The sequence below is a fragment of the Giraffa tippelskirchi genome, chromosome 12 (genome assembly GCF_054371585.1).
Source record: "Giraffa tippelskirchi isolate mGirTip1 chromosome 12, T2T-mGirTip1v1.2.pri, whole genome shotgun sequence".
In the NCBI taxonomy this organism is placed as follows: domain Eukaryota; kingdom Metazoa; phylum Chordata; class Mammalia; order Artiodactyla; family Giraffidae; genus Giraffa; species Giraffa tippelskirchi.
Window position 1 is genome coordinate 33,279,303 of NC_137286.1, and position 17,638 is coordinate 33,296,940.

A 17,638-nucleotide genomic window follows, 5' to 3' on the forward strand; every position below is an offset into this window, starting at 1 on the left:
TTGGCAGGAAGTCCTCATGGCCCCACAAGGAATTCCCACCCAAGGCTCAGCCAAGCAGAGCACTGTAGGAGCCTCACCCCTGATATGGGGGGGCCTGCCCCGGGAGCCAGGGTTGGCCCACACCTCTCAGGCTGCCCTGTTCTCTCAGCAGAACTCTGCCAAGTTCTTTGTCCCTCTGCCAGCTGCTCCAGTGGTGCAATGGCAATAGCCATCCATCTGCTCTGCCTCACAGGCAACGGGACAACAGGGAGGTGGAGCCTGTTGGCTCCTGAGCTACTATAGGTGGGTGGGTCCCAGCAGAAATGGCTTCAAGGGCAGCAGTTCTCCATTCATGCTCAGATCTATCTGCTGACCTGTGTCAGAGAGCATCTCTCCAGGAGTGATGACTACCTTAGGGGGTCAGATGGAAAATAAAAGCACTTTGCAGCATTCACCCATTTATTGACTTCCTGGGGTGGGCGAAGAGGGGGAAGAGGTAGGGTAAGACAGGGGTGCCTCAGCTGAGCTCAAGCAGCTGACCCCTGAGTGCCAGCTCCATCTGGTCAGAGCTGGTCAGAAAGGTGCAAGTGGTGTGGACTGAGTGAGCAACGAAGGTGCGGGTACCTCCATGGCCCCACCCCCTCGGGCCGTCCTCCCACACCCCGGCTAGCTGGATTGGTGGAAAGGGCAGTACCCGCCCTCTCCGGTCATGCCTGGGGCTGGTCCTGGTTGAAGGGCCGGAAGACAAGGAAGATGGGCTTGTCTGGCATCAGGATGAGGTTGAATATGGTGTCCACATCACCGATATGCTGCATTTCAACCTTGAAGTTCTCCAGAATCTGAGAAAGAGGGGTAGTGGGCTTAGGGAAGAGGCGGGGTGGGTCTGTGTCCCCCAGCCCAGGCTCATTCACCTGGGAATAGTTGCATGTGATGTGAGATGCTCCAAGGGGGTCTACCTCCAGCTCCTACTGAACCCTGTGCAGAGCCTGAGAATAACTAGCACTCTGGGAAGTGGACCACCAGGGAAGTCCTGACATTTGCCTTCTGAATTGTTTTTTGCTTTATGTGGATAGTGGTCTTGGCCACAACTCTGGCCTAGCACTCTGTCCCCCTGGTTCAGGCTTTCACTTTGGTTTCTATGAAAACTTTTCCACCCCCACCCCACTCCCATCACCACTCTGGGGGAACCTGTAGCCAGGGAGCCCCCATGGATGGTGAGTGGATTTGCCCCAAAAGGAGACTGCAGGGGCTTGTGGGGGAGGAGAGAGCAAGTCCCGGGAGACAGATGTCCCCAGGTCAGACTCACGTGGATGAGGAAGAGGGTCATCTCCAGCTCGGCGATCCGCCGGCCCACACACTGCCGTACTCCCCAGCCGAAGCCCAGGTTCCGGAAGTGGATGAGGTCCTTGTCTTTACCCAGCCACCTGGTTGGGTCAAACTTTTCCGGATTGGAGAAGAAGACAGGGTCTCGGCCCATGGCATAGATGGCCACTTGTACCAGTGTCTGAGGACAAGGTGAGCCGGGGTCTGAGTAGGCCTTACCTCCTCACAGCCCAGAGCAGTACCAGCACAGCACACTACCCACTGTGTGATCTTGAATAAGGCCCCACCGCTCCCTGAGCCTCGTCCATCCAATGGGCACCAGCAAAGACATTAGGCAGGGGCCGGCCCAAGGGATTGTCCTGCTCCTTTCCTCAGCCCCAGAGGACCCTCAGAAACTCAGGCAGCCCATGCAATCTCCCTCCTAACCCAGGAGTACAGCAACATCCCAAACACCACCATCCACTGTGACCATACCCTCTGCCCTTCATTCATACTTGGACCACTGCTGCCAAGGACCCCACCAGCCAGCCCCAGGAAGAAAGGCAGGACAGAAGCCCCCCCCTTGCCACTATCTTATGCAATTGCAGTCTGCCCCTGACCTCCCCTGTCTGACTGACAGAGCCTGCAGCCTTCTTGCCACACCTACCTTGGCAGGAATCAGGTAATCTTGAAGAACCAAATCACTTTCAGGGTATCTCTGCAGGGTCACGGAGATGGGGTGGAGTCTACCAGTGAAAAGCATTCAGAAGCTGATGCCCCAAGGCCTAGACAAAGGCCCGGCCCCCAGCATGACAGCTCAGCTCCAACTGCAGCACCCTGTGTGGGGGTGGTCTGGAGGCAGGACCCCTCCTCCCCATTCCCAGCTGTCTTCCCCAGACTCCTCACTTCCTGCTACCCATCTTCTCCACCAGCCCATCCTTGTAACCCTTTGCCCAGGCAGTGCCCTGTCCCTGCCCAGGGATTTGAGGGAGTGGGTTGGGGCAGGCATAGGTGGGAGTGGGCTTGCCTCAATGTCTCCTTGATGCTAGCTTTGAGGAGTGGGACCATTTGCAGCATCTTGCTTATGTCTCCCTCTGCCTGGCGTCGGGCATTCAGAACCTCCTCCCGCAGCATCTCCTGCACATTCAGGCTTCGTGCCATCTCGTACAAGTGCCATTGCAACGTCATGGATGTCTGGTGAAGAGTGTGGGGGTGCAGAAAACCCAGAGGGCTGGTTACTCATGGGGCATCTGCCCCATGCTAAATTTTCATTGCCAAACACTTCCCCTCACCCTCGTCCAGGGATCCAGAAACCACTATCCACATAAAGCAAAACACAATTCAGAAGGCAAATGTCAGGACTTCCCTGGTGGTCCAGTGGCTAAGACTCTGCATTCTCAATGCAGGGGTGGCCCAGATTCAATCCCTAGTCAGGGAACTAGATCCTGCATGCTGAAACAAAGACCTGGTGCAGCCAAATAAATAATTTTTTTAATTATTTTTTTTTAAAACAGGCAAATGTCCAAGAAGCTTTTCTTGTGGTCCAAGCAGGAATGTTTGGGGCAGCACTTATCCCTGCCCTCCCCACTCACGTCACCAGAGCCCTCCCATCTTCCCAGCCAGTAGAGGGTCATCTATATAACTAATGCCTTCTTCCAAAGGACTCCAGAGGCCTTAAGAGGTCAAATCCTACTTCTGTAATGGTTGTACTCCTGATGACTGCCATTCCTCTTGAAATGCCTGTTAAATGAGCAGCCCTCTCCCCAGTAGAACTTCCCCCTAAATGTAGCATCTGCCTATAGTAGTATAGCATAAAGTGAGGCTCAAAAATGCTGAAACCAGAACAACCAGACCAGTTTTATATGAGAGTTGCAATTAGCATGTGGTCTATACTGAGAGTGACCAGCTAATCTCAGTGCTAATGTAGTGAGTGTTAACTTTCACTGGAGGTATGAGTGATCCTCCTCAGGCCCCACAGGTCAGATTCCTCAGTGATGGAACTGGAACATATCCTAGGGCTAGACACACGGCGTTGGCATATTAACTTGCCAAGGATCATATTTTGGTCCAAGAGGTTTGGACATGCTTCTTCTTCCTCCCAGTGGAAGCAATTGCGAAAAAAATGCCATCCAGCCACTTCCCAGCTTGAAATCCTTGCCTGGATCCCTGGAGTCCCCAGATCAAGTCCGGAGGCTGTGACCAGACCCATGGACCCCCTCCAACACCTGCCGGTTGCTCCCAGCCCACTGCCACCTCTCTCCAGCATGCTCCAGCCACCCTGAGCTACACGAAGCTCTTGAAGCCCAGAAATCTTCCTCATGCTGTTCCCTTTTCCTACAGTTCCCTTCCCCAGCCTAGGAAGCAGGTGTGTACTCCTCCTTCAAGGCTCAGATCAAATGCATGTAATTGTCTCACTCCTTCCAGGGCCTGACACAGCATGGGTACTCAGGAGATACTTGTTTAATAAGTAATAGGGCTGGATGACAAGGCATCAGGTACTGACAACGCTGAGAAAAGAGGAGAGACCAACATGGCTTTTGCAGGACAAGGAGAGAGATTACTGGCTGTATTCAACTAAGTTAGGGCTTCCCTGGTGGCTCAGATGGTAAAAGAATCTGCCTGCAATGCCTGAGACCTGGGTTTGATCCCTGGAGAGGGAAACAGCTACCCACTCCAGTATTATTGCCTGGAGAATTCCATGGACAGAGGAACCTGGTGAGCTATAGTCCATGGGGTGGGAAAGAGTCAGACACGACTGAGTGACTAACACTTTCACTTTTCACTTTCAACTGAATTACTGGTTGTGTGACCTTAATGAAGTTCCTTAACCTCTCTGTGCCCCAGTTTCCTCATCTCAACAAAGGGGAGGAGTAACATACCACCAAGTGTTATTTGTGAATACTAAACAAGTTAAAAGAGTTAATGTGAAAAGCTTAGGATCCTGCTTGCTGTATGCTGCTGCTGCTAAGTCGCTTCAGTCGTGTCCGACTCTGTGTGACACCATAGACGGCAGCCCACCAGGCTCTGCCATCCTTGGTGTATAGTGCTTGCTTAATAAAGGTTACCCAAGAATAACAGCTGCTGTGTTGCAGGTGAGCTTTTAGAGGGGAATCCCTTTTACAAGACTGACAATGAACTATATTCAAAATATGCTCAAAGTCTCCATCTGCAGCCCAGGGATGGAAACTCCTGCATTAGAGTTTAGAGTACAACGTAAATAGAATATCTAGGAAATCAAGTTATTCACCTAGGGGCTTTGACACCTGCTTCTCCCCAGTCCTGAAATGCTATTTCCTCTCTCTCCTCCTGGTACAAGAGGGAAGACAAGTTGACTTTACTCTGTGGAGTGCTCTCCCTGTCCTGCAAGGCCACGTTGGTCTCTCCCCTCTTCTCAGCATTGTCAGGACCCGATACCTCGTCATCCAGCCCTATAATGTGATGAGGTGGTCATCTGGGCCCATCCTGCCTTCTTGACATGGGCTGAATTGTGTCCCTCCCAAATTCATATGTTGAAGTCATAACCCCAGCACCTCACAGTGTGACTGTATTTGGAGATAGGGCCTTTAATAAGGTAATTAAGGTAAAACGAGAGCTTCCCTGGTAGCTCAGCAGTATAGAATCTGCCTGCCAATGCAGGAGACATGGTTTGATCCCTGAGTCAGGAAGATCCCCTGGAGGAGGAAATGGCAACCCACTCCAGTATTCTTGCCTGGGAAATCCCATGGACAGAGGAGCCTGGCAGGCTGCAGTCCATGGGGTTGCAAAAGAGATGGACACAATTTAGCTACTAAACAAGGTAAAATGAGGTCATATGGGGGTGGGGGCCCTAATCAAATAGGACTGGTGTCCACGTAAGAAGAAAAGGGAGTATTAGTTGTGGCACAGGAACTCTTAGTTGAGCTGTATGGGATCTTGTTTCCCAACCAAGGATTGAATCCAGCCCCCTACATTGAGAGCGTGGAATCAGAGTCCAAATGCTGCAACTAAAGATCCTACATGCTGCCACTAAGACCTGGCTCAACCAAATAAATAAATATTTTTTTGAAAAGAAAAAGAAGGAAGTAAGGAAAATCATGTGAAGATGTAGGAGGAAGACAGCCATCAACAAGCCAGGCAGAGGGGCTTCAGAAGAAAGCAACCTTGTTAATACCTTGATCCAGAACTATGAGACACCACATTTCTGTGGTTTAAGTCACCTAGTCTGTACTACTTTGTCATGGCACCTCTCACAAACTTATACATGCTTCCTGTCTGAGCCATTTAGGATATTTGAGGTCTGCTGTATTCATCTTTATAGTCTTGGGGCCTGAATCATAACTAGCAATCAAGAAACACTAATGAATTAACCCTCACCATCACATTCGCTTGAGGAAGTTTAAGGTTTAGAAAAAGGAAAGGCACACAGGACAGAGAAATTTTGACATTCAAGAACAGAAGCTTCTGGGCTTCCCTGAAGGTCTAATGGTTAAGACTCCAAGTTCCCAGTGCAGAGGGTCCAGGTTCAATCCCTGGTCAGGGAACTAGATCCTACAGGCCACAACTAAAGATCCCACGTGTCACAACTAAGTCCTGACACAGCCAAATTAATACAATAAGATAAATACTAAAAAAGAAGTTTCTTGGATATTATTCTGCCTGTGGACCTCTGAGAAACACCATGCATGATGCCTTCAGACATTGGGGGCATCAAGGGGGACTGAAGTCTGGAAGAGGGGGCATGGAAGGCAACCAAAAGATTTGGAGGGCATGACCAGGGCAAATTCCACTGGTTGGCTCCCAGCTTCTCTGAGATCCCGCCTGTCTTTCTGATACCGAGTAAGCTGTGTCACCCACCTATACCTAGTCACCCCCTCTTTATTGGCAAAGAAAAAATGGTGGATCAGCCTCAAGGCACGCTCAGTGGATGACTGACTTGACCTCGCCCTCCTGGAAGACTAGCATCTAGGAAATGGGATCAGGAGAGGGAGATGGAGCCCTCGTGGACAGGGGTTTCAGACAATGAGGAAGGCTGTGGGGAAGGGGCACAGGAAGGGACAGGATGTACCCCTACGGCCACCTCACTGTGTCCTCACCGTGTCCACGCCCCCTGCCAGCAACTCCGTGATATTGGCCTTGACATCCTCCAAGAGCATCTTTTCACTTTTCAGGAGGCTGTAGAGGATGCCTGGGTAATTCCTAAACTCTGTTTTCCGTCTCAGGTCCTGGTAGAAGATCTCCGTGTATTTTTCAGCTGTGGGGCAGGAAGAAAGAAAACAGAGTGAGGCCAGGAATTACCCTGGCTGTCCAGCGTTTAAAAATCCATGCTTCTACTGCAGGGGGGCACAGATTCAATCCCTGGTCAGGGAAATAAGATCCCACATGTTTCCAGGTAGCCAAAAAAAAAAAAAGAAAAGAAAAAGCAGCGAGGCTCTCTGCAGAGGGGCGAGAAGGAGCACAAGGGCTTGAGGATTCTGGAACCCTGCACTTTCTTGGCTGCTGTTTCTCTGAGGAGCACGCTCTATAAAGTTCCTCACACCTGGGTTTTTATTTTAATTATTAATTATTTAGGGTAAGTGCTAGCATCCCCATTTTACAGATAAGGAAACAGAAGTCCATCTAAGATAATAACTTGCCCAGGGTCACAAGGGTGTCAAGGGCAGAGGCAGGATTTAACTCCAGACCTGGCATCATCACCACATCCCAGTCAGCCTTCTTCACCCTTTACAAATCCCTGTCACCAAAGCCTTGTTCTGTCACCAAGCACAGCCGTGTCTCAAATGCTGGTCTTTAACCCATGTTGGGAATCCTGGGCTCCTTGGAAGAATATGACAGACCTCTTGAATCCTCTTTCTCCAGAAAAATCTGATCATCCTCAGGAGCCAGCTTTCTGCCTCCCATATTCAGGGGTTCCTGGGCCTTCCTGATGGCCATCCATGGATTTTCTACACAGCAAGTCATAACTTGGGACAAAGCGACAGGCCAAGGTCTGAGGCTCCCTACTAACTTTCTCTCTCCCTTTGTGTCTTTCTTCCCACTTCCCCAACCCTCAACCCTCCAACCCAGGCCTAGATTTCCCATCTCCAGAGGCAGACAGGGCTCTCCTGGCTCCCACCTATGACTGCCCAGGGTACAGCCCTCACCTTTATTGAAAATTGTGTCCCATGAGGCTACATGGTCCCTCCAAGTCTTGGTTCTGAACAGACGGTACAGTTCTGGAGGGAGGTTGAGCAGAGGGACACTGGTATGGAACATCCGGTAGACAGCATCAATGAACTTCTGGGCCTCGGGGTTCACTGTCTCCTCCAGCATCCCCAGGCGCTCTCCAAATATGACATTGGTGATGGCTGCGGTAGAGGCAAAGTTGAAGAATCTCATCCAACCTGACCATCTGAGAGCCTCAGCTCCCAGGAAACCATCGTCCCCTCCCCAACACATGGGAGCCCTTGCATCCAACCTCAGCCTCCTTCAGTAAAGAAACTGAGAGCTGAGTCCCAAAGGGCTGAAATTGCAGGAGTAAGGAAAACTGCCTTTGTGGCAGCCAGTCAGGCCCTTCAGAGGGTCATGGGACAGACCCTAAAAAAGGATCCCTCGAGTGGGAGGCAGAGCCTCCAGCACAGCTGAGAAAAGTCTCAGGCTGGGAGGAAACTGCTCTGTCCCCCTTCCACCAACAACCCCCAGCAGCCTCTCAGCTTTCCTCCTGGGAAGAGAGACTTCTCATCTATAATTGACCAGAATGGCTAAATACTTCCTGGAACAGGTCAGATGGGTGCCTGGGGAGACATCAATCCCCAGTAACTGGCCATCCAGGGCCTACTCTGGCTGGTCATAAGAAGTCACAACAACCCCCAAGGGTTTCCCGCCTCCTGGGTCAGGAATTTTATGCCAAACCCTTGGTACTCCAAATCTCCTGCAGTGACCACATGATCCCCATCAAGCCACAGGGCCTTTGCATGTGCTGTTCCCTCTGCCTACACTGTCCAACCTCTTTATTCCATCTGGAAAATTCCTACACATCCTCCAATACCCTGTTTCAATTACACACTCAACCCTCCTCTCCCTTCCCAGACTTCGAAGGGAAAGTCTCTGTCCCGAGAGAGAGATTTGCTGAATGAAAGGCCAAGTCAAACCCTGGCTTTTGGAGGAAAGGGGCAATAGGGACCCAAATTTTAGAAATTCTTGCCCCCATATCATGAATCAGGTGGGAGCGTGCAGCTCCCCCCCAGGTAGCTGATGACAGAGAATGTGTTCAGCGGCTCCTCCCAGAAACCAATCCTGACACTTCTTCAGAGTCTATGCTGGGTCTTAAGGTGAGATGCTGGGTTCTCCCATCCCCAGGACTGTGGCCAGGTAGGTTCAAGTTCCTTACACTCAAAGGCAAAGTGAAATAGGTCTTCCTTGATGTCCCCTACAAACTTTCCGGAGCCCTGCTGCTTGATGCGCTTGTGCAGGAGACTGACGAAGTCCTGAGACACTGGATTCAGCAGGGGGATGAAGTTCTTTATTGCCTCTGGAGTCATCACCTCCGTGTTCAGGACCACCCGGTCTTTCTTCCAGGTTCCTGACTTCCTGAGAAAACATGGGCCCTCGGGCCCTCATGGTCACAAACCCCAGGCCTGGCAAACACAGAGGGGGCTGACTAGGCTTTCCCAGGAGGCTGAGCCACAGCTCAAAGTCCAGTGCTCACATCCGCAGCCCTCCTTGCCCTCTCGTCCTCCCAGCTTCTGCCTGGCCTGGGCGGGACAGAGGGGAAGGAACGGGGAGGCTTGTGTGACAGAAAAAAAAAGGCTGAAGATCAAACCCTCAGCTGTGCTCTACTCCCTCTGCTGCTGCTGCTTTAAACAAGATGGAAATCCTATTCTTAGAGCCTTGAAGTAACTGTCAAGCTCTCTAGTCTTGGCCTCTGCTACAGGCCTGCTCTCCCCACCACTTCCGCTTCCTCCTGGCCAATCTCACCACCTACCATTCAAGGGTCCCTCTACATCACCTTTTCTGGCCCCTGTAAGGACACAACTGACCAACCTCTGCACCCCCAACACATCCCATTACTTTCATTGGTGGGGAATCTCAGGTGCCCAGAATTGGGTTAATACCCATTTCTATTCTCAACTTACAGCCCATTCTTGAAAATAGATCCGTGCAAAGCCCTCTTTGTTATTTGGGGGCTTTTTTTTTGTTGTTTACAAGAATGTCATTATAAACTCACAATCCAACATGAATACTAGGAACTTGATGATAACTTTCAGATGCCTACCCAGTCTTCCCACATCCTGTCTCCCTGCCTCCCAATATGAATCTCTTGTTTGCTTTTGTAACTGGTTTTATCTGATCAACATATATTTCTAAAACATGCTTTTTAAAAATGCATGCTTGTTTTCAACTTCTTATAAAAGATGTCATGATTTGGTTTTTTCACTCAGTTTATATCTCTAAGTATCATCTGTATTGTCGTGAGACACTGAGTCTGTTCTGTTGACTGGGGTCTGCCACTGTCACTCTTTTCATGCTCCTGTTGGGCATTTAGGTGGTTTCCCAGTTTTTGCTATTATGAACAACTGCATTGCAAACATTTTAGTACATACCCGTCTCGGTGGGTGGGGTGGGGGTATTCTTTGGAGTATATTCCTGAGAGCAGAATGACTGCATTATAAGTATGGGTTTATAATGGCTGCATTATAAACATTCAACTGCAGGAAGTAATGTCCAACCATTTTCCAAAGTGGTGGCATCGGCTTTCAGTCCCACTAGGGAGCTAAGAGCACTCTAGTTGCTCCATATCCTCATCAACACTTGTTATGGTCACATTTTCATTTTTTGATGAGCAATTTGGTGGAAAATGGTATCTATTGCATTTAGATACACTGATTTTTTCATGCTTCTTACCGCTCCTTTAGACTATAAGGGACTCTCCTAGGGGCAGGGCCCTGTCCTACTTGTCACTCTGAGTCCAGCACCAGGACTGGCACATAGGAGGCACTCAATAAAATGGGACTTACTGGTTGAACCAGTAAATGAGAACTTTTCAAGGTCTTTAATTACTCAGTAAGATCTTCTTCCTGACCATGTTCCTGAAGGTTGGCAGGGCAGTTCACCCTTCCCATCATCCATTTGATGGAGGCAGGAAGATGACAGGGGTTTGTCTAGAGGCCCAGCTGTTAACAGAAAGGGCAGGGCAAGCACAGCCCCAGCATCTCACCCCCAGCCTCTGCCCTTGCCCCAGCCACCCAGCATCTCCCTCCAGCCCCTGAGAGAGGGCTCAGGACTCACTTAAACAGGACTCCCATGGGTTTCTGATAATACTGGTGATAGGCCACCCAGGGAGGGATGTCGTATCTCTCTGGGTAGGATCCCTCGAACTTAAAGAGACAGGCCACGTCTTCAGGGTGAATGATATAAACTGACTCCAAATTGCCAAGCTTCTCCCTGGAGGGACAGAAGAGGGGTGCTGTGAGGTAAGGATCTAAGGAGAGTCCTGCACACCCTGAGCAATCAGGGCTCAGGGCTCGGCTCCTCTGTAACCACTTTGCGGCTGACAGCACAGAGCAGACAAGCCTGGGAGTGGATCCTGGCCCATAGTTTCCTCACTGTATGGCCTTAGTCTCACCCTCTGAGTCTCAGTTTCTCCAGCGGAGATAAATACAATACGTGCCTGACAGGATTGCTGAAGGATAAGATGATATGAAATCTATGAGTGTGATTCCTATTGTGTGTGTCTGTGCTCAGTTGTGTCTGATTCTTTGTGACCTTATGGACTGTAACCCACCAGGCTCCTCTGTCCATGGAATTCTCCAGGGAAGAATACTGGAGTGGGTTGCCATGCCCTCCTCCAAGGGATCTTCCTGACCCAGGGATGGAACCCTCGTCTCCTGCATCTCCTGCATTGGCAGGCAGATTCTTTACCACTGTGCCACCTGGGAAGACATTCTCTAAGGAACCGCTTCGTGCTCATCTTATCATCACAGTGGCTCCTACACATCCTCAGGATCAAGTCCACCCCTACCCAGGGCTTCCCCTGGATCATCAGGTCCTCCAATGTTCATTCTTCCTGTGTGTCTACACTCTCAGCACCCTCCACCCTCTCACCTATGCAGAGCTCAGAAACATGGCACTTTCATGGCAGCTGGGAGTAACCCTGGACTAGAGTGACTCCATGTAGCTTGCTAGGCAGGTCACACACCAGGCCAGGCAGTCCCTTCTAAGCTCTAGGATTGAAGTTCTGGGACTGGTCACCCTCCCCCAGGAGTTAGATGCCCAACAAAGTACTCTGTCACTATTAAAGTAAAACTGAGGTAAAACATCAAGCCCCAGGTATAAATATACCTTAAGGCACTTTGCATAGTATTAACGTACAACTGTCATGAAACAACAGAAAATTCTGCTTCTCACTTGCATCTGCCTTTTGCATAAGAAAGTTAATTCAAGATATACTTCATGATAAAATATAAAAGCATACAAATATAAGCCAAATTCTCATTCTCTCCCTCTCTCTACCTTCCTTCCCCTCTCTTCCTCCCTCTCCCTTGAGAATGGAGAGCAAGGGGGAGGGGAGAAGGAGAGGATGGGGAGAGGGAGAGAGCATGGCTTTAGCCACTAACCCACAGAGCCCAGGCCTATCTTCCCCAAGTCTCCTTGGCCAATGATGGCCTCCCAGAAAATCCCCTCAGTGTTTTTCCAGCTGCCACACATCCTCAAACCACTGGCTCCATTAAAAACAGCTAAGCAAAGTCCTTGAACTGCTATTGTTATTATCAATTCTACCTCTGGGAATCTAGCCCAAGGCAGCTATCTGACATCAGTGATGCCTGATGGATGAAAATGTTCATAGAAAAAAAATAATGGATAAGGATATCTAATAGTTAAAAAAAAGAAAAAAAACCTAGAGTGGCCTAAATATCCACTTTAAAAAGCTAGTTTAAAAAAAATATGCCTTATCCATACTATGGGTTACTATGCTGCCTTTTAAAATTGTATTAAAGAGAGAAAAGAGAAAAGAAGTGCTTGGTACATTGTTATAGGACAACACAAAATAGTGTATAAATACATTCACATTCTGAATGGTACATAAATATTATCAAAACTGAGATTATATTTGATATCAACTTTTCTAAACTATTGAATGAAGAACAGGAATAGCCTTGTACTCAGGGAAAGTCCATGAAACGTGTAAATTCCTCATGTTCATTTAGAAGTTTATTATTTCAAGGCTATAGTGAGAACACTGACACCCTGAATAATATAATAATGTGCATGCTCACTCATATCCGACTCTTTTGGACCCCATGGACTCTAGCCCACCAGACTCCTCTGTCCATGGGATTTCCAGGCAAGAATACTGGAATGGGTTGCCATGTCCTCCTCCAGGGGATTTTCCTGACCCAGGGATCAAACCCACATCTCTTGCATCTCCGGCATTGGCAGGTGGATTCTTTACCACTAGCGCCCCCTGGGAAACCTGACACCCTGAACTGGAAGCTAAACAATCAGGGTTCCAGCCCTGGCTTTGCCCTGATGAACTGTGTGACCTTGGCAAGACCCTTCTCTCTGGGTCTCAGTTATCCCATCTGTGAATTGGGAATAATGCCAAATTTAAGGACAGGTTGCAAGACTCAGATGAAAGTGACTCAGAAAATAGGGGCTTTATAAAATAAAAGTTCCTACAAGCAGCTAGGAACAGGAAGGAGGAGGAAGGGAGGAAGCAGGGAATAATGAAAGATCCATGAAGTGAGACTGGGGAGAGAGACTTAGAAGGGAGAGAAAGAGACAGAAAGACAAAGAAGAGAGACTCAGGAGCAAAGTCCTTCCAAACCTAACATTCAGCCTGGGGCTAAGGGGGTGCCCTGTTTCCAACCAGTTCTAAAAAACCACTTATAACTTTAAAAGGGGGAATTCACTGTCAGTCCAGTGGTTACAGCTCAGTTCTCCCACTGCAGGGGACACAGGTTCAATCCCTGGGCAGAGAACTAAGATCCCACATGCCACGCAGTGCATCCCCCCCATCAAAACAAAATAAAGTAAAAGTAAAGCATTATCCTTCCTGGTATCCCCTCCCTGCCCTCAACCGTCACCTTTGCCACCTCTAATCCCCCTCACCTATGCTCTCAGAAAGGAACCCAAATGTCTCTTGAAGCCCACCTACCTTAGAAACTGCTAAACCAGAACAAAGAGGCCTCCCTCCCAAGGGCAGCTCCTAGACCTCACCCCCACCCCAGGGCAAGAAGGTGGGGTACACCGAGGCCAAAAGACCAAAGGCCCTCCCTCCTGGCTGGACGCAAGGCAGATGTTTGGGGAAGAGGGATGGCAGCCAGGCCTAGCGGAAGGGACCAATCAGCCACTCAGAGCCCCACAGGCCCAGGGGTGACAAGGCCAGCACTGCAGCAGGACGGGCTTCTAGCTGAGTGATCGGGGCTGGAGTCTTAACCTCTCTGAACCTCCTTCTCCTCTGATAATGGGGATGACAACCACACCTTGCAAAGTGTCCTGCAGATAATGGAGGTACCGAGGCTTATTCTCTTGGCCTCCCCACCTCCCCAAAGTTTCAAAGGGTGTAGAGCCCAGGGACTGTTGAGGCCTCAGGGCTGGGAAGTGAACCCACTGTCTGGGAAGCATTAACTCTACTCCGGCCACCCCCAGGCAGGAAGAAATAAAGTCAGAGGCAAACCAGAGCCTGGAAGGGGAGGGCAGACCTTTTGGGGAGGGGGCCACCACAGGCTTCCCTATGCCTCCAGCTCCCATCCTCTGCCAGGCTTACCTGTAAATGGGGCCATACTTCTGGAAGTTCTCGATGTGGAGAAAATGGAGTCTCTGTGAGCCCTTCTTCCTCCAGAAATGGTACAGGTTAAGCCAGCCATTGTCACCAAGGGAGGGGATCTCATTGTAGGGGCGAGGGGTCTTAGTGGAGATGCCAGCTCCCCCTCCAGTGCCCACCCTGTGGTGCCCCCAGCTCTCCCTCCCCGTGCTCAGGAGGGGTGGGCAGCCTTTGACCAGGACTGAGCGGAAGGGAAGCCCCCTGGCCAGCATGCTGCCCCCACAGCTGCCGCCGTCCCTGCTCGTACTGCAGCAGGTGACTCTGGCCCTGGGGCCCTGGGACCCAGCTTATAATCACCAGCTCAAGGCTAAGTGAGAAGCTGACAGAGCGGTCAGCCTCCTCCGGCTGACTCCAGCCCACACAGCTCCTCCCAGACTCGGTACTGTAAAGGAAAGAATGTAGCCCATCATTCCAGTTCTACAAACATCAAGTGTTCAGCCGCTGTGGTCACCCACCTGAGGGGACCCCCTCAGTGCACCCTGAGGAGACTTCAGGATGAAGAAGAAGCATTGTACTGGTCCCTAGATAAGATGTATACCTAAGGGAAACTTTCCATGACCCCAGATTCTTGCACACATAACTTCCCTGGAGGCTCAGTCGGTAAAAAATCCACCTGCAGTGCAAGAGACAAGGGTTCAATCCCTGGGTTAGGAAGATCCCAGGGAGAAGGAAATGGCAATCCACTCCAGTATTCTTGCCTAGAAAATCCCATGGACAGAGGAGCCTGGTGAGCTACAGTCTATGGGGTCTCAAAAGAGTCAGACAAGACTTAGTGACTAAACAACAACATATATAGAAAAACACTAAAATCATTCACTTGAGATGTCTGTTGTTTGGGATTAGCAGTAATCTTTTTATGTTTGACTACATATTCATCCCTCCTCTCCCAGCAAAAAAAAAAAAGATTGATATAAACCCTAGCTTTTCCCTTACTTTTCTGGAACAGATCTTCAGAGCTAGCTGAGAGCAGTCTCCTAGGCCAAAGTCCTGTAGGAGAGCAAAATCTGCCATCCCAATATATCTCTTTAGAATGCAGATTATTTAAAAATGAAAACAATCAAGGCCCAAAAGACTTGGGAAAAAACTGACCTTCCCTCTAACGGCCTGAAGAATTTAGATAGAGGGCCTGTTTCAGGAATCACCAGGGACATCTGCAAAGAATATGGGCTTAGAGACAGAGATGAGACAGACCCCTTTGTATCCCATTGTCTCTGCATGGGCCAGCAAACATCTACTTACCAAACATTTGCTATTCCATCACCATGCCCCTTCAAAGCCCTTAAGACCCTACCTCCAACATCTTCTTTTATGGGAAAAACACAGGATACTGGCCCCAGATAGCTGAGATACAAATGAAAAAAATGATTTCAGTGAGCCCAGACTCTTGTAGTTGTTGTTCAGCCACTCAGTTGTGTCCAACTCTTTGCAAGCCCTTTGATTGCGGCATGCCAGGCTTCCCTGTCCTTTACCATCTCCCAGAGTTTGCTCAAACTCATGTCCATTGAGTCAGTGATGCCATCCAACCATCTCATCCTCTGTCGTCCCCTTCTCCTCCTGCCTTCAATCTTTCCCAGCATCAGGGTCTTTTCCGATGAGTCAGCTTTTCGCATCAGGTGGCCAAAGTATTGGAGCTTCAGCTTCAGCATCAGTCCTTCCAATGAATATTCAGGGTTCATTTCCTTCAGAATTGACTTGTTTGATTTCCTTGCAGTCCAAGGGACTCTCAAGAGTCTTTCACAGTTCAAAAGCATGAGTTCTTCATTGCTCAGCCTTCTTATTGTCCAACTCTCACATTCATACGTGACTACCAGAAAAACCATAGCTTTGACTATATGGACCTTTGTCAGCAATGTCTCTCATTTTAATATGCTGTCTAGGTTTGTCATAGCTTTTCTTCCAAGGAGCAAGTGTCTTTTATTTTCATGGCTGCAGTCACCTTCCTCAGTGATTTTGGAGCCCAAGAAAATAAAGTTATTCATTGTTTCCATTATTTCCCCATCCATGTGCCACAAAGTGATGGGACTGGATGCCATGATCTTCATCTTTTGAATGTTGAGTTTTAAGCCAGCTTTTCACTCTCCTCTTTCACCTTCATCAAGGGACTCTTTAGTTCCTCTTCACTTTCTGCCATAAAGGTGCTGTCATTTGCATACATGAGATTATTGATATTTCTCCCGGCAATCTTGATTCCAGCTTGAGCTTCATCCAGCCTGCCATTTCACATGATGTACTCTGCATATAAGTTAAATAAGCAGGGTGACTACATACAGCCTTGACGTACTCCTTTCCCAATTTTGAACCAGTCCATTGTTCCATGTACAGTTCTACCTGTTGCTTCTTGACCTGCATACAGGTTTCTCAGGTTTCTCTGAGGCAGGTAAGGTGGTCTGGTATTCCCATCTCTTTAAGAATTTTCCACAGTTTGTTGTGATTCACACAGTCAAAGGCTTTAGCATAGTCAATGAAGCAGAAGTAGACTCTTACATCTTCTCATGTATAGAAAAGTGCTAAACTCATTAACTTAGGATATCTGGTTTCTTTTAATTACAATATTTTGATGTTCAGACTACGTGCCCTTTGTTATAAAACTTCTATATAACCTGGCTCCTCATCTCACCTCCTCAGAGAAGTTCTCTCAGGGTCACTTGAGATGCTATCTCCCAGGCTTAAAGTCCTAAAAATTCCCACCAAATAAAATATGCTTCTCAACTCTTAGATTGTGGCTATTTTTTAATTAGACAGTACTTAGGTCTAAGTTAGGTGAAAGTTTCAAGTATTTCGGCCTGTTCGTTTTTCTGGATCTCTCCCATTTACGTGTGTTATTAAACTTCGTTTTATTTTCTTCTGATGAGACATCAGTCTCATGTCAATTTCATTCTTAGACCAGCCAGAGGAACCTAGAAGGGCAGAGGAAAATTTCTTCCTCCCCAAGAGCTGGCAACAAGGGTGGGATGCAGCTTTACTGGCTGGACACTACTCATTTCAAAGCTGCTACAGTTAAGAGACCCTAGGATGACTGACAAATTTTAAGAATTCTTACTATGCCTGTCTCCTGAATCTCTATCTTCAGGATCTGTTGGAAACAAGAGTGGTAAGTTTTTTCTTTCCTAAAATAGATTATCTAGAGAAAACAAATATAGGGCTAGCTGGATTTTGGTGACTCTTGGCTTGAAATTTGGCAGAGTACTCTCGATTTGTTGATTCTTTTCCTCTCAGAAATTGTCACTGTTTTTCCTTGTCTGTTTTTTGTGTCCTTTGTCATAAGGAAGAAAATCGGTCATCTGATTAGGTTTTTCGTTCATCTTGTTCTGTGTCTTGAGAGCTTGGCTTGTAAACCAGAGAGAATATTCTCTACTTTCTCTACCATCTGGCAGGTGCACTTTCGTTGTTGTTGTTCAGTCACTAAGTCTAGTCTGTCTCTTTGTGGCCCCATGGGCTGCAGCACGCCGGGCTCCTCTGTCCTCTACTCTCTCCTGGAGTTTGCACAAATTCATGTCTATTGAGTTGGTGATGCCATCCAACCATCTCATCCCCTGTCGCCCCTTCTCTTCCTGCCCTCAATCTTTCCCAGCATCA

At 48.7% G+C, this 17,638-nt stretch overlaps 1 protein-coding gene across 3 annotated transcripts; it reads right to left on the bottom strand.

Moving 5' to 3' along the window:
• Positions 1 to 420: 420 nt before the first annotated feature.
• CYP11A1 (cytochrome P450 family 11 subfamily A member 1) lies at positions 421 to 15,077 on the bottom strand. 3 transcript variants are annotated; one of them, XM_081549424.1, is made up of 9 exons: positions 14,996 to 15,077; positions 10,525 to 10,680; positions 8,627 to 8,826; positions 7,401 to 7,604; positions 6,354 to 6,511; positions 2,309 to 2,475; positions 1,949 to 2,027; positions 1,286 to 1,483; positions 421 to 818 (listed from the first exon to the last, which is right to left on the bottom strand). In XM_081549424.1, the coding sequence occupies exons 2-9, from the start codon at positions 10,539 to 10,541 to the stop codon at positions 687 to 689; spliced, it is 1,155 nt and encodes a 384-aa protein (XP_081405550.1). In that variant the 5' UTR covers positions 10,542 to 10,680; positions 14,996 to 15,077; the 3' UTR covers positions 421 to 686. The 3 variants fall into 3 exon arrangements, with proteins under 3 accessions (XP_081405550.1, XP_081405548.1, XP_081405549.1); XM_081549422.1 differs by lacking the exon at positions 14,996 to 15,077 and adding an exon at positions 14,006 to 14,325; XM_081549423.1 differs by lacking the exons at positions 10,525 to 10,680; positions 14,996 to 15,077 and adding an exon at positions 14,006 to 14,325.
• Positions 15,078 to 17,638: the final 2,561 nt, after the last annotated feature.